The sequence below is a fragment of the Argiope bruennichi genome, chromosome 5 (genome assembly GCF_947563725.1).
Source record: "Argiope bruennichi chromosome 5, qqArgBrue1.1, whole genome shotgun sequence".
Taxonomy (NCBI): Eukaryota; Metazoa; Arthropoda; class Arachnida; order Araneae; family Araneidae; genus Argiope; species Argiope bruennichi.
The window spans coordinates 129,450,716-129,465,225 of NC_079155.1; the positions used below are offsets into that span (position 1 = coordinate 129,450,716).

Consider the following 14,510-nt stretch of genomic DNA (forward strand, 5'->3'; position numbering starts at 1 on the left):
GGTAGTCGAGAAGAAGAAGTTTTCTCGTATCTAAATTTTCCATGCGTTCAAGGAATATAAAAGCTGCGAATTGAATTTTCGAGGAATAAAAAAGCAGTTTATATTCATTAAAGAGCAGTGCAGAATTGATAGTCGATAAGTTTCATTCGCAAAAAACATGTTAGATTTCACGAATGACGAATATGCGGATATGCATTTAATTTACGATCGAGCGAATGGTAATGGACGGCTAGCACAAAGAATATACCAATAGAAATATCCAAGTAGGCGTTGTCCACACCACAGCATCTTTGCAAATATTAATAGACGGTTGCGGGAGACAGGATCCTTCAAAATAACGAGGCCAAATGCAGAGCTCGAACGCCTTAGTGGCGCAAAGTACCTTGTTTTCTTGCAGCACGTCCTTCCGGATTTACTGCAGGAAATACCGGCCATTGCACGCCAGAACTTATGGTTAATGCATGATGGCGCACCAGCGCATTTTTTGAATTATGTGCGTAACTAACTAGATGATAATATCCTGGGACGTGGCGGACCTGATGATTGGCCTCCGAGTTCCCCGGACCTTAATCCCTTGGATTTCTTTTTCTGGGGCCATATAAAATATCTTGTTTATCAGACATCTTTGGATACATTGAAAGATCTCGTAGCACGGATCGTCGTCGCTGCAGGAGAAATCGCAAGCACACCTGGTATGTTTGAGTGGGTCCGGTGGTCCTTTAAATGTCGGTGTCGATTGTGTAATGACCTTCGCGGCCGCAATATTGAGCAATTTTTATAAAAGTTTCTCATCGTCTCCTTTCTTATGTTAAAATGTCTGTGCTGCAAATGTATTCTATATCTGTATTCCAGCAAATAAATTTTCACCGTCGTTTGCGAGTTTATATTTCTTTGAAAATTTTTATCGCCTTGATGCCTACTATTACTCCTCAAAACTTTTCAATAGAATTTTGCAACACCTCCTGTAAACATTGGTGCCGATGTTACAGCGAGGTTTCCCGGCAAACATTTTAGTTTTTCTTGAATATCTTAAAACCACCTCAGTTTTCACACTACAGACTTATATCAAATTTAAGAGTATAAAATTCCTTACATTTTCAAGCTTTTATTTTTCTTAAAGTTTTAATATTTTTGCTGAAAAGGTTTCTAAACTGCTTTTTCATTTTCAATAATTTACGACCTCCGGTTCATCAAATAAACATGTTACTTACATGAAAAATTGCCTTTAAGAATGTGCTTTCACTTAAAAAAATCATAGTTGAAACACCATTTGTTATTTTTTAATTAATTTTTTACAGTTTCCAAAAGTTCGCCGACTCCTTATATTTTTGCGATTTTCACCCTCTAAACGTCGTTTGGGACCCCATGTTGTATGGTGATTCTTTATCATCTTGATGCCTACTATCACCCCTCTGAATTTGTCGGTCGGATTCGGCAACACCCTGTATATATACAGAATCATATATATATATATATATATATATATATATATATATATATATATATATATATATTTACTATACATATTTTTACACATATAAATTATTCAAATTTTAAAACAAATATTTAATTGCTTATCATACACATTATATTTTCAATACATTAATAAAAGAAAAATTATGATTTTTAAACAAAATAAATTTTTAAAAAATGACTGGATAAAACTGCAAATAGTAGGTTAAAGAATTTTTATTAATGCATTTTTTTGACCATGAAAATACAAATGCTCACAAACAACAATAATTAAAACTTACCTGCAGTTATAAAAATTGATTTAAATATTTTATAACACTTAAATAAAATATAATTTACAACTACATTTTAAAAATTTCAGCTGTTTTTTTACAACATTTTATAATTTACTACATTTTAAAAATGTCAGCTGATTTTTTTAGAAATATTTAGCTCTCTATATTCAGAAAATCATGGGTACTAAAATTAATGTTTAATTGTATAAAACAAATTAAAATATTTGCTAATGAGCAGACCCAAACTGCAAGAAATAAAATTAAAACAGCATCAAGTTTGTATTCTGAATGAAGCCTCATTTTTAGCTTCCATTAAAAATGTAAATGGAACTTTTAAGTTCATTTCATTGTTCTGTGAAAGCATTTAAATTTCATTTAACAAAGCAATCGGAGATAAAATTGAATTTTTAGTTTATAAATTAGTTCCTTGACATTTTATTAACTATATAAAAAAAGAAAGAAAGAAAGAAATTTAGAAAATTGCGCATCTGAAAAATTTAGCTTTTCCAAACTCTCAACCTCAACTAATATTTATATCATTTCTAGTCAAAAATGAAATTCATAAGGCGCAATTATGAGCAAATATAAATAAATCATATCATGATATTGCCCTTTTATTAAGAAAGAACGTGCATAAATGAGTCTGCCTTCTTCGTGGAACCGTCTTCCCTGTCAACAAAAGTCGTTCGTAACGCACATTACACAAATGCGCTTCATTCTTGGCGTATAAATAATTTTTCACCTTTTGGCGTAAAGAGCTTTCGAAGCAACCATACATCTAGTTAGTCTATTCTCCATTTCAACTGTTATCCGTATGAGCTACTTCCTTCCCATTATTTCCAATGTTACCCCTCTTTGGACCGGAGGAAGCGTTCTGCGATTAACGAGTCTCGTGTGTGATAAGTTATAAACAAATAATGTGTAAGCGGTAACTTGAGACATGCAGCATGAGAGCAAATTTTTTGGGGCTTTTATTATTATCGGCTAGACTTTTATGAGAATGCTAATCGGCATTTTTGATTAAATGTCTAAATTTTTTGTGGATTAATTTTTAGTAATATTTATAGTTTGTAAACATTATGCACAGTTTATCTTTGGCATTTCTGCTGATATTGTTATCCGATTCTGTCTATTCTTTAATCGATGGCTTGTATTGTGGGAAAGAAAACTGTTATGCAGGTAAATAATAATAATAACAATAATAAATACATTTTAACAGATAGAAATGGTTTACTGATATTTGTACATTTTTTTTATAGTTCTTCATATCACCAGAGAAGCCTCTAAGGTAATGAAATATTTTTCACTTACATAAGTCTTTGCTTAATATTAAATAATACTATCTACAAATACTGCTTCGTGAAATAATCTATGGTATATGATTGTAAAGTGATGGGTTTATATTATATCAAAAATACGTAAATGTACTTACGTTAATAATGCATCTTTGCTTAAAAAATCTGTGTTATAAGTGTGTAATATTATGGTATTTCATTGTTTTGTTAATACAATATATTATCTCAAAAATATTGTTTATATATAGTGTTATTTCATTTTAAATTATTGAAATGTCTACCTATGATATGAGTTCTTGTCAGAGGTATTAGGATTAGGAAAGTAATCACAGTTTATCAAATGCAAACATGAAAAAGTCAGATGAAATTTCGAAGATTATTGTTAAGAGGATTCATTAGTAATGCAATATTTGTGGGCATACATTTTTGGCTCATTGTTTTTGTATTGATAGTTTGAGTTATCAAATGATGTAAAATATTTAAACATGAATTAGTTCCATAAATCATTCAGTATATTTCAAAGAACCATATTCAACTTGAAAAAGGCTCCCTATTCAACTTGCTGCATATCATTTTGATAAAAGCATTTTCTGAATTTATGTGGAAGATTACTGTAGAGAAAGTTATGGAAAGGACAAATATGTCTTGACTAACTGTTGCTGATGCTTGTTAAATTATTGAATTACCTATGGGAACAAATTGTTATAGATCATTATCTTTAATTTTTTTTTTTTATTATTTGAACAAAGAAGTAATTTATCTGACTAATTTGTAACATTAAATAAAGATTAAATATTTAGCTGTAGTCTATTTATATAAAAAAATCATGGCTTTCCGTGCGAAATCCGTAAAAAAAAAAGAATAGTTTAGCTGTAGGAGAATCTATTAGGTTAAAAAGAATAATTTTCTAATGGCGAATCCATTGATAAAAAAGAATGACTTTCTATTGGAGAACTACCCATCTAATATATTACAAGGTTAAAAAGCTACAATTAGGGCTATTTTTTATATTTGATAAATCAGTCACGATGTGACCCTCCTCAATTTATTTAATTTGTTGAATAATGACTTATTTGGATTAAGTTGTTAAATATAAAGCTATTAAAAATTAGACTTAAAATATTTCATTTTTTAGAATATTTAATCATTGTGTAATATTATTGGTAGGTTTGATAAGCTCCAATAAATTAGAAGAGCTAAGGAAGTATTAATAGAAGAGCTAAGGAAAATAATATTAATTCAGTAGTAATTTGAGATGACTTTTAGGTTAACAATATTTCTGAATTAAATAAATTTTGATTCTTTTATCATGAGTGTTTATTATTTTTTTTAAATCCAATATTCCTCCTAAAGTATGCTGAATTAACATTATTTTTTGACAACTTGTTTTATCTCAAAGAATTTCTGAAAGAAAATTTTGTCCCAAAGAATTTCTGAAAGAGAATTTATTAATTTTAATTTTGTAAGAATAAATGCTCAGCATTAGCTATAATGGCAAGAATAGTAGAAAATGTTGAGTTATAAAGAAAACTTGTGATTTTTAACTTGTGATTTCAAAAACATATTTTTTTTTGTGAGTATACAAATTCAATAAAAATAATATGTTAGTTTTTCCCTCCCCTTTCTTTGTATTATTTTAATTTCTTGCATATTTTTCGTTTAAAGATGATTAATATATATGTAAGGTTTTCTGTATATGGAAGACTTTGTGAGTATAGTTGTTCTATGTTGAAGACATAAGTGTTCTATGTTGAAGACATAAACCAAACTTTCCAATGCAGTTCATCTCTTTGCATATCATAACTTTTTACTGCAGTGGTTTCACTTGAGCTGAAGAACTTTTGATTGATTACATCACAATATAACTGGTCCTTTTTTTAGTGCAGTTTGAGCTTTGGGAAGATTTCTTTGTTTTTTTAGTTTTATTGTTTTTTAGTTTTGGGATTTCATTTTAGTTTAACTATTGCGCTTATATTTTTTTATTACTTTTCAGAAGATATTTTTTATGACATAACAATATAAACATGAAACAACTAATTTTGGTTATAGTTAAGATCAACAGACAGCAACTTTAAACAATAATTTACTTGATTTTCATTCAAATCTTGAAGCACCAATACAACAAAGCTTTTTTACATCTCAGTTTTCCACAAGTGAAAAATACTATTAATTTGGATCAAGCGCTCAGACAATTATGTGATTCATTCACTACAATCTTGAACAAGACAATGTTCCCTGTTTTAAAGTATTATGGATTATTTTGGCATTTGTAGGTTTGTTGGCCAGACCAAATTCAAAGTTAATTTGAAATCATGAACTGTTGCTGATGTGTTCAAGTGTTATCTGAATTGGAACATCACTCAAATTTATTATTCTCGCATGTTTTGTCTAATCTTGAAAAATGAAGCAGAAAATTCAGCTTATTGTTACTGTAGAGTGAAAGTTGTACTGTAAAATGTCTTATAGCCGTTGAACTAAAATGTATTTCAAAATATAGCATTTATTTGTTTATTTTGAGATGATACTGTATGAGCAACTTAATGGTATAAAGGCAATGCATATTTCAGGAAACTTAATGACAGAAAGTGTATTTTATTTAGTAATTTCTTTTATAGATGAAAATTTCCACTTTGGGCCAAGGTCCCTAATGACCGTGAGCCTTTAACACTTTACTAAGTCCTATCATCCTATAGTTATATCACTGCCATTGATTGTTCAGTTTTCTGTATTGTTCATTTAAATAAAATCTTTTTACAGAACATGGGTTTCCCCCCCCCCCCCATCTATGAAGCTTTTGGAATTTCTATGATTCTGTTTAATTTTGTATTGAATTTTGCCTATGATTGATTTCATTTATAAACTGAAAAATATAGTTCAATCCTAAAATTTTACTCCTCTATTGATGGATGTCAGAAAAATTTCTATAATGCACTTATTATTGTCACTTAAACAAATACCAAGGTTTCTTTGAATATTTGCTTTAATGAACAAACTATTTTTTTAATCTAATTTATTTATCAGATCTTCATCTTTCTGATAATCTCAATTTTATATCATAACCCCAATTTCTTCCCTTTAATTTTCCTTCAGATTATCACTATTTCAGATCTTGATCTGATTCATTCCAAAAAGGAAATGAGAGGGTGAGATATTAAGAAATCAGAGCTGTCTCAGTTGAGTATCTTTTATTCCAAAGGATTTTAGAAAATGTTTATGTTGATTGTATAGTTGATTAAGTGTTGCTTTTAAAAATATTATTATAAAAATTATCTTATTCTTGACAAAGATCTAATTTATTAAAGATCTTACTACTTTGAAGAATAATTATGGCGAAAGAAAACATCAAAGCATAATAGTTGCAAAGATAATATTTATCCATACTTATCCAAATATGTAATCATATGAAAAAATAAATTTCAATTTTATACTCCTCAAAAAAAAAAAAAAAAAACACTGGTAATTTTTCTTTAGAGAGAAGATTTTGTTTCTTTTCCTGCCACTAAGAGCAAAACTGTCAAGAAAATAATTGGCCCTGAAATATGTTTAACCAAGGTATAAGAAAGAAAATAAAACAGCTTTCCAACCTTTTTCTTTAATTTGTAAAATTTTTCCAGTACCTAATAGTGAAAACTAATAATTTATTCTTTGAGGATTGATGGAACAGCTTCTGCACTACCCTTTTTTTTTTATGATTTTTTAAAATAAATTTGTTTGTATCATTTTACCATAAAAGTTTTTTTGATGGATATTGGCGCTACCTTATATTTAAAAAAAAATCATTAAAATTTAATATTTGTTAGAAAATCTTAAAAATAATTTTAAATTCACATCTTTTTAGATAATCAAATTCTTTTTCATTTGCAGTGAAGGAAAATAATTTTCTGAATAAAGGCTTGTTGAAAAAGAAACCTTTAAGAATGGATGAATATATTAAAAACAAATTCACTCATCAAAAATACACTTTCCTTAACAGTTATTGAAATTGACGAAGGTAGAATAAATGTATCCCACTACTCCTTAAAAGTTCTATATATATATATAATTTCCAAGGAAAAATAATTTTTTTTTTCAAAAAAACAAAGGTATTTATTAGAAGAAAAAAAATGAATTCTGCTATCTCAAATTTAAACTAATCATGTGAGAACATTATTATTTTTTAAGTCATTATTTGTCTTAATTGATTTAAGTCATTAACCAGTTTAAACCGGTTTGAAACAATCGCGAGACTTCTCTATCGGTCTGTATCTCCCCCCCCCCTCTGTCTCTCCCTCTCTCTCTCTCTCTCTCTCTCTCTCTATATATATATATATATATATATATATATATATATATATATATAATTTTTTTAAACTTTCATTTTTAATTTTTCTAGCTGGTTAGCAAAGTTTTGTTTGAGATGGGGGAAAAAAAACCAAAAAAAAAAAAAACCATCGTTTTCCTAAATATCGACGCATGCGTAATCTGATAGTTTCGTGATTGTTTCAAACCGGTTTAAACTGGTTAATGGCTTAAATTAATTAAGATAATTCGTAAGAATTCAGAGAATGAATAATTTTTAAATCAAGTTGTAACTTTAGTTGGCGATAAATTGCCAAATGTGACAACCTTCTGCACTATTTTCTAATAACCCTAAAAGCGAAAAATTGATGCCTTAAAAGCGATAATTCGCCAATTTGTTGCATTTTTAGGCTTCAAAAACCTTAAACCAAAACAACATCATGTTCTCACTAATGATATATATATAAGCCTAATAACTGTTTTTATTTTACTCAAAATTTCTAGAGTAAAAATATTCCTTTTTTTTTTTTTTTTTTTTTGCTACTTTTACCTATACCCAGGGCATGAAATTTAAGAAGTTATTTTTTGGGTATTAGAGTCCCATTAAGAACGGATTTTTCAAAATTTTAACTAAAAGTTTAATTAAAAAATGAAAACGGATTTTTAATGTTTTTTTTTTCAGAACTAAAATTTATTATTGAACAAAAAATTATTTTTACATCGTTTTAAAGACTTAAAAAATTGATTTAATTTTTCAATGATACCAGTTTTATTTAAATGAGTGTATCTTTTTCTTTCTTTTTAGTAATCCTCTCAGGGGCTCACCTACTATAGGTGAGTACGGGTGTCCCAATCCCGAGGTACCCAGGGATCTTTACTCCCTTTCAGTTCGCTCTCCTCTCCGCCTTCTGCTGTCTGCTATGTATTTCCTTCCCTCGACGGCAAGCGAGGGAGCTCTCCATGAGAAGCTGTCGCCGCTCTGTTTGCTTCTTGCTTCTCATGGACAGCCATTGTCCCACGTGTTGGCCGTGCGTGGCGACCCATTTGAAAGACGGGAGGTGCACTGTGGTCCCCTGTGCATCAATCGGCTGGTAGCTAGTCACCTGAGTGGCTAGTCTGCTAGGGATCAAGCGAAGGGGTTACTCCTTGGGCTTGGCGTTAAGGGTGGTCACTGTCCCCGGGGGTAACTCCGAGCGTATAGGTTCCGGCTAGCACCAAGGTGTATGCCGAGGCTGGGAAAGACCAGAGCCGGTAATTGCCTTCCCTTGTTGGGCTCCGTGGTGGGCGGTGCCGTCGGGCCTGAATCTTATTTCATATCGTATGGGCTCCCGCAAAAAATCTCCCTTCAGTGGGCAAAAACTACCTAAATCTATTTTTAATCTCGAACAGTTTGATAAATATTTTGTATTAAAAAGAATATCAGAAAAAGAAACTTTCCATAACGTTTCTCCGTTTCTCGTTGAAAAGGCTATCTCTGCAACCATCGGTGAGGTTAAATCTATAAAAAAAATGCGTTCTGGAGATCTATTGATAGAAACTGATTCCAAAAAACAATCCAACCATCTTTTAAAATTGAAAGCCATTGCACACATACCTGTTTCTGTAAGTCCTCATTCATCTCTGAATTTCTCCAAGGGTGTCATAACCTGCGGAGAACTATTTAATGTTCCCTTAGAAGAGATATCTGCCGAGTTGAAGAAGCAAGGCGTAACTCAAGTCAGCCAAATAAAAATCCGACGTGATGGACAACTTTCCCCAACCAAACATTACATACTCACATTCCACAATCCTAAATTGCCAGAATATATATATGCCGGTTACATCAAACTTCCAGTCAGACAGTATATACCATATCCATTAAGATGCTTCCAGTGCCAGCGCTTTGGCCATTCGAAAGTTAATTGCCGCGGGACACTCACTTGTGCCCGCTGTGCTGAAAAAGGGCATGATAGCCAGCAGTGCACGGCACAAGAAAAGTGCGTGAACTGCAGCGGAGACCATCCCTCTTATTCTCGAACTTGCCCCCGCTGGAAACTGGAGAAACAGGTCACAACTATCAAAATAAAGGAAAATTTAACATACCCCGAAGCCAGACGTAGGATTCTTGCTCAGACACCTACTCCTGGTATCAGCTATGCTTCAGTTGCACAAAAAAACTTCTGTACAAACTGCAAATGTGAAAACTGTGTGAAAAAAACAGTTAAATTTAACCCTCCCGAAAAAACATCGGATTCAGATTCTGATAAATCTTCTAAAAGTATTCCAGAAATCCATAAAATAGAACCATCGACTTCAAGAAAAGCTCCAAAGAAAAAACTAAAGAACTCGCAAGTATTAAAGCTGGCTAAACGTGGTCTCTCTCAAGTAGATCTCCCAGTAAAACTAAAAAAATCATCCTCACGAAATTCAGTCGCCCTAGGGCTGGCGACAAAAGGTATTGTCCACAAAGATTTAACGTCCATCTTTGGGGACAAAATAAGTAGCCCCGATTTTAAATTGCATCCCTCAGAGGATGAACTTGAGATGAGTTGCGAATCTGAGGCAACTCCAACTAAGGCTTTTAATTACTCTCCTTCAAAAAAACGTTCTTAATGGGTACCTTCCTCTCATGGAATTGTCGCGGCCTTCGTTCCAAACTTCAGGATATCAAGTCAATTTTTAACCAGTTTCATCCTATCTGTTTTGGTGTTCAAGAGACCCTCTTGACGCCTACCATTCCCATCAAATTACGCGGATATAGCTGTGTCCGGAAAGATGCAGGCACTGGATCTCATGGTTCTGGGGGTGTCTGCATCTTCACATCAAACCTCTATCCGAGCACACCTCTCAATTTGCATACCACTCTTCAGGCTGTGGCTGTACAGGTCCATATACAATCTTTGGTCACAGTCTGCTGTATTTATCTTCCGCCTCATGATATCATACGTCAACTGGATCTTGATACCTTAGTGAGACAGCTTCCTAAGCCATTTATTATACTCGGCGATTTCAATGGACATAGTATTCTTTGGGGCTCGGATAGTACAAACTCTCGAGGGCAGCAGATCGAACAGTTTATTGCTAATAACTGTCTCTGTCTGCTCAATAATGATGAGCAAACGTACTTCCATGCGCCCACACGTAGCTTCCATTGTCTTGACCTAGCTATATGCACGCCTGAACTACTACCGTTGTTAAATTTGACAGTTGGGGATGATCTGCACAATAGCGATCACTTTCCCCTAATAATCTCCCACGCTGATAGCGGCGGTGTGACTATTTGTCCTCCGCGTTTCCTATTCCAGCGGGCAGACTGGAATACATTTTCCCAACTAGCAGTTATCAATGAGGCCATGGTCAGTAATGCAGACATTTCGAAAGCCTTACAAAATGTCATTGATACGATAATAAACGCCGCTAACGCTACCATTCCAAAAACTTCCCCACGTCTAAGAAAATTTCGTAGACCGTGGTGGAATGAAGCCTGTCGCGACAGTCATAATAAACAGAAAAAACTCTGGAATCTATTTAGAAGGTACCCGACGATGGAGAACTTGATTGCTTTTAAAAGAGCGAAAGCGCTAGCTCGCCGTATTCGGCGCCGCAGTCAGAGAGAAGCATGGACTAAATTTGTTTCAACCATTACATCCTCTACCTCCAGTAAACTTTTATGGAAGAAGGTAAAAGCTGCTAATGGGATCTATAAAGAAAACTCTATTCCTGTTATAAAAACAGGTAATACGATGTATTCGAGCCCATTGGACATTGCTAACATACTTGGCCAAGCGTTTGCGCAAGTTTCCGCAACCGATTCTTACAGCCCTGATTTTTTGGCAGTTAAGAATCGAAAGGAACGGCTACCTTTGCGCTTCAATGCCCGAAGTGCCCTTCCCTATAACTGTGAATTCAGGATGTATGAACTAAACATGGCTTTGTCTCAGGTTCATGATACCTGCCCTGGACCAGATGGAATCACGTATAACATGCTTCGCCATTTGAATACCATTTCCCTTTCCAATCTGTTGATATTATTTAACAGAATATGGACTGAGCAGAAGTACCCTTCACAATGGCGAGAAGCTGTTGTGATTCCTATCTTAAAACCTGGCAAAGAACCATCTGTCCCTCTGAACTACAGGCCGATTGCTCTTACAAATTGCCTTTGTAAGACCTTCGAGCGTATGGTCAACATGCGTCTAATTTTCGAGTTAGAGAAACAAGGATGCATCTCCCCGTTGCAGAGTGGTTTCCGTAGAGGTCGGTCTACTTTTGACAACCTCATACTATTGGAAACCCAAATTCGCAACGCATTTGTTAGGAGGAACCACCATGTTTCAATATTTTTTGACATAGAGAAAGCGTATGACCGTGCCTGGCGCTATGGCATACTTTCCACACTTTTTAATTTAGGTTTTAGAGGTAACTTGCCTATATTCTTACAAAATTTTTTAACACAACGTTCTTTTCGAGTTCGAGTTGGTAACTCTTATTCTAATAATTTTATTCAAGCTGAGGGAGTTCCGCAAGGAAGTGTCCTCAGTGTCACACTTTTTATTATTCATCTTAGCCAAATTTTAAATCATTTGCCTTCAACTGTAAATGGAACCCTTTATGTTGACGATCTGCAGATCTCGTGCCAAGGTAGTAACATGGCACTAATAGAGCGACAATTGCAAAACGCAGTAAACGGAGTGGTAGCTTGGTGCAATAACAATGGCTACACTATCTCCCCAGAGAAAAGCAACTGCATTCACTTCTGTCGGAAAAGAAACGTTCACCAGGATCCATGTATTCGAGTTAAGAATATTCAAATTCCTGTGGTGAATGAAGTACGGTTTTTGGGAGTAATTTTCGATCGGAAACTCACCTTCCTTCCGCATATATTATATTTGCGGAAGAAGTGTGAGAAATCATTAAATATTCTAAAAGTTCTCTCAAAAACATCTTGGGGTGCCGATCGAACCTCCCTTCTCCGTATTTATCAGGCAATCATTCTCTCTCGGATAGATTATGGATGTATGGTATATGGTTCCGCCCGCTCATCTGTTTTGCGGCGATTGGATACCATCCATCATTCAGCATTGCGCATTTGCTCTGGTGCGTTCCGGACATCTCCAGTTGAAAGCCTATATATTATATGTCACCAACTACCCCTTTCTTTAAGGCGACAGAAATTGTCTGCCACATTTTATTTTCGAACGAAATCTGTTCCGAAACATCCTTTGAGCGAAATGTCATTGCCAGTAGGTCTTCGTCGACTTTATAATGCCCGCCCTTCTCACATCCTTCCATTTTGTGAGAGAGCCAAATTGCTCCTTCATGACTCGGACTTTAACACGATTCGTGTTAAAGCTGTTGATGTCTATAGTATCCCACCCTGGGATATCCCACAGTTTTCTTACTTGAATCCTTTCATTGGATTCGATAAATTCTCAACTGCTCCTGTGGTTTTCCAACAGATTTTTTTCTACCATCGCAATCAGTATTCTTCCTTTCATCCAATTTTCACGGATGGCTCGAAATCAGATGGCCATGTCGGCTGTGGCATAATATTTCCTTCTGATACACTGAGCCACCGTCTTCATAATTGTTGCTCTGTTTTTACTGCTGAGTTGGTGGCAATTTTCTGTGCTCTACAGAAAATTTCACCCTCTACTCAGCGTAAATTTATTATCTACACCGATAGTATGAGTGCTTTGGAGACACTTTCGCATTACGACAATCGGACACATCCGATTGCTATTAAAATTTTGTTTACTTTGCGATTGCTGCAGAATGATGGGTTTCAAATAATTTTCTGTTGGATTCCGAGTCATGTCGGCATCTTGGGAAATGAGAGGGCAGACTTGGCTGCTAAATCTGCATCGACATTTTTGTGCATGGCTCTTCCTTTTTGTGATGTCAAAAGGTCCATTGTTCATCACTTCTCTTTTAACTGGCAAAAGTTATGGGATCTGCAGATCGGAAATAAATTGCATTCTGTTAAAACGGACATTGCTTTGTGGCCTGTTCATCCTATACGTGAGATGGATGTCAAATTGACTCGTCTCCGTATAGGGCATACGCGCTTCACCCATAAACATCTCATATTTGGAGAAAATGCGCCTAAGTGCAACAGTTGCAAAGTTTCTTTTACTGTTCATCATGTGTTAATTGAATGTCCTGTTTTTAATTCTTATCGTGCACGTTTTTTTTTACTTCGGCATCTTTAACATTACAAGACCTGGTGGGTGAAAAATACCACCCAAATATTTTTAATTTTTTAAAAGCTATAAGTTTTTTCACTTGTATTTAGCATTTTTTTTTCTCCTTTTGTGCTATGAAAGATTAAATGAATTACTTCTGTTTTGCTTTCTAATGAATCATAGTTTCGACTCTATTTGTATTTGTTTCATCTTTTTGCATGTGTTTTTATCTTTACACCGCTGATCTTGTTTTTTAATAAATGAATCTTTTATAAACATTTTTATAATTCTACCATTAGATTGGCGCAGCATGGCCAAGCATGGCTCTTGCGCCATAAAACTCAATCAATCAATCAATCATTCTTTTTAGTAATTTTTATAAAATTTAGTTTTGGACGTGATTTGTAGAAATGATTTTTATTATAATGAAATTCAAAATAATATCATTGCTTCGATTCGTTGAACCACGTTATTTTAACGCTATTAAAAATCGCGATAAAAGAAAAAGATGCTTTCTTTGTTTTCAGTTAAACAATTCAAATTTTTAAACGTTCATTGAATAAGATTATTTAATGAGTTTTGTTAAATTTTGAAGAAATGCGATATATGGTTTCGCGCAGCTTCAAAAAATACATTATTTTTTTTTAAGTACATGAATATGTTTCCGTTATATATGAATTATGAAACTTAGGACTTGTTAAAGCACTTTCATTTTTCTCATAAAATATGTAATTACGTTTTCTGTAATTTTCTTTACAGTAAGAATTTTTGATTATAAGTTAAAAAGCAAGTTTTTAGTAAATTTTCAGGACATTAAACATTTAAAAAAATGGCCTTCAAAATCTTGCCAATCTTTTGATGATAGCCATTTCAGAATGCTTTAGATCTTAGTTGTATAATCAATCAAAAAGTTTAGTTTTATAACAAAACCAAACAGATGTCGTTTGTTTTACAATAAAAAGTGTTGGCAAATACAAAAATAAATGTTAAAGAATACACATTTAATTTTAACAGATTACACACAT

The 14,510-nt window shown here is 33.4% G+C and overlaps 1 protein-coding gene across 1 annotated transcript in view; it reads left to right on the top strand.

Annotated features, from left to right (window-relative positions):
* The first annotated feature begins 2,616 nt into the window (after positions 1 to 2,616).
* The window catches only part of LOC129968930 (dnaJ homolog subfamily C member 25 homolog), a 34,946-nt gene continuing 23,052 nt past the window's right edge, over positions 2,617 to 14,510 (top strand). Inside the window, exons 1-2 of the mRNA XM_056083289.1 lie at positions 2,617 to 2,927; positions 3,008 to 3,036. Of these exons, the coding sequence (XP_055939264.1) occupies positions 2,828 to 2,927; positions 3,008 to 3,036 (129 nt within the window). The 5' untranslated portion in view covers positions 2,617 to 2,827. The remainder of the gene's footprint in view (positions 2,928 to 3,007; positions 3,037 to 14,510) is intronic.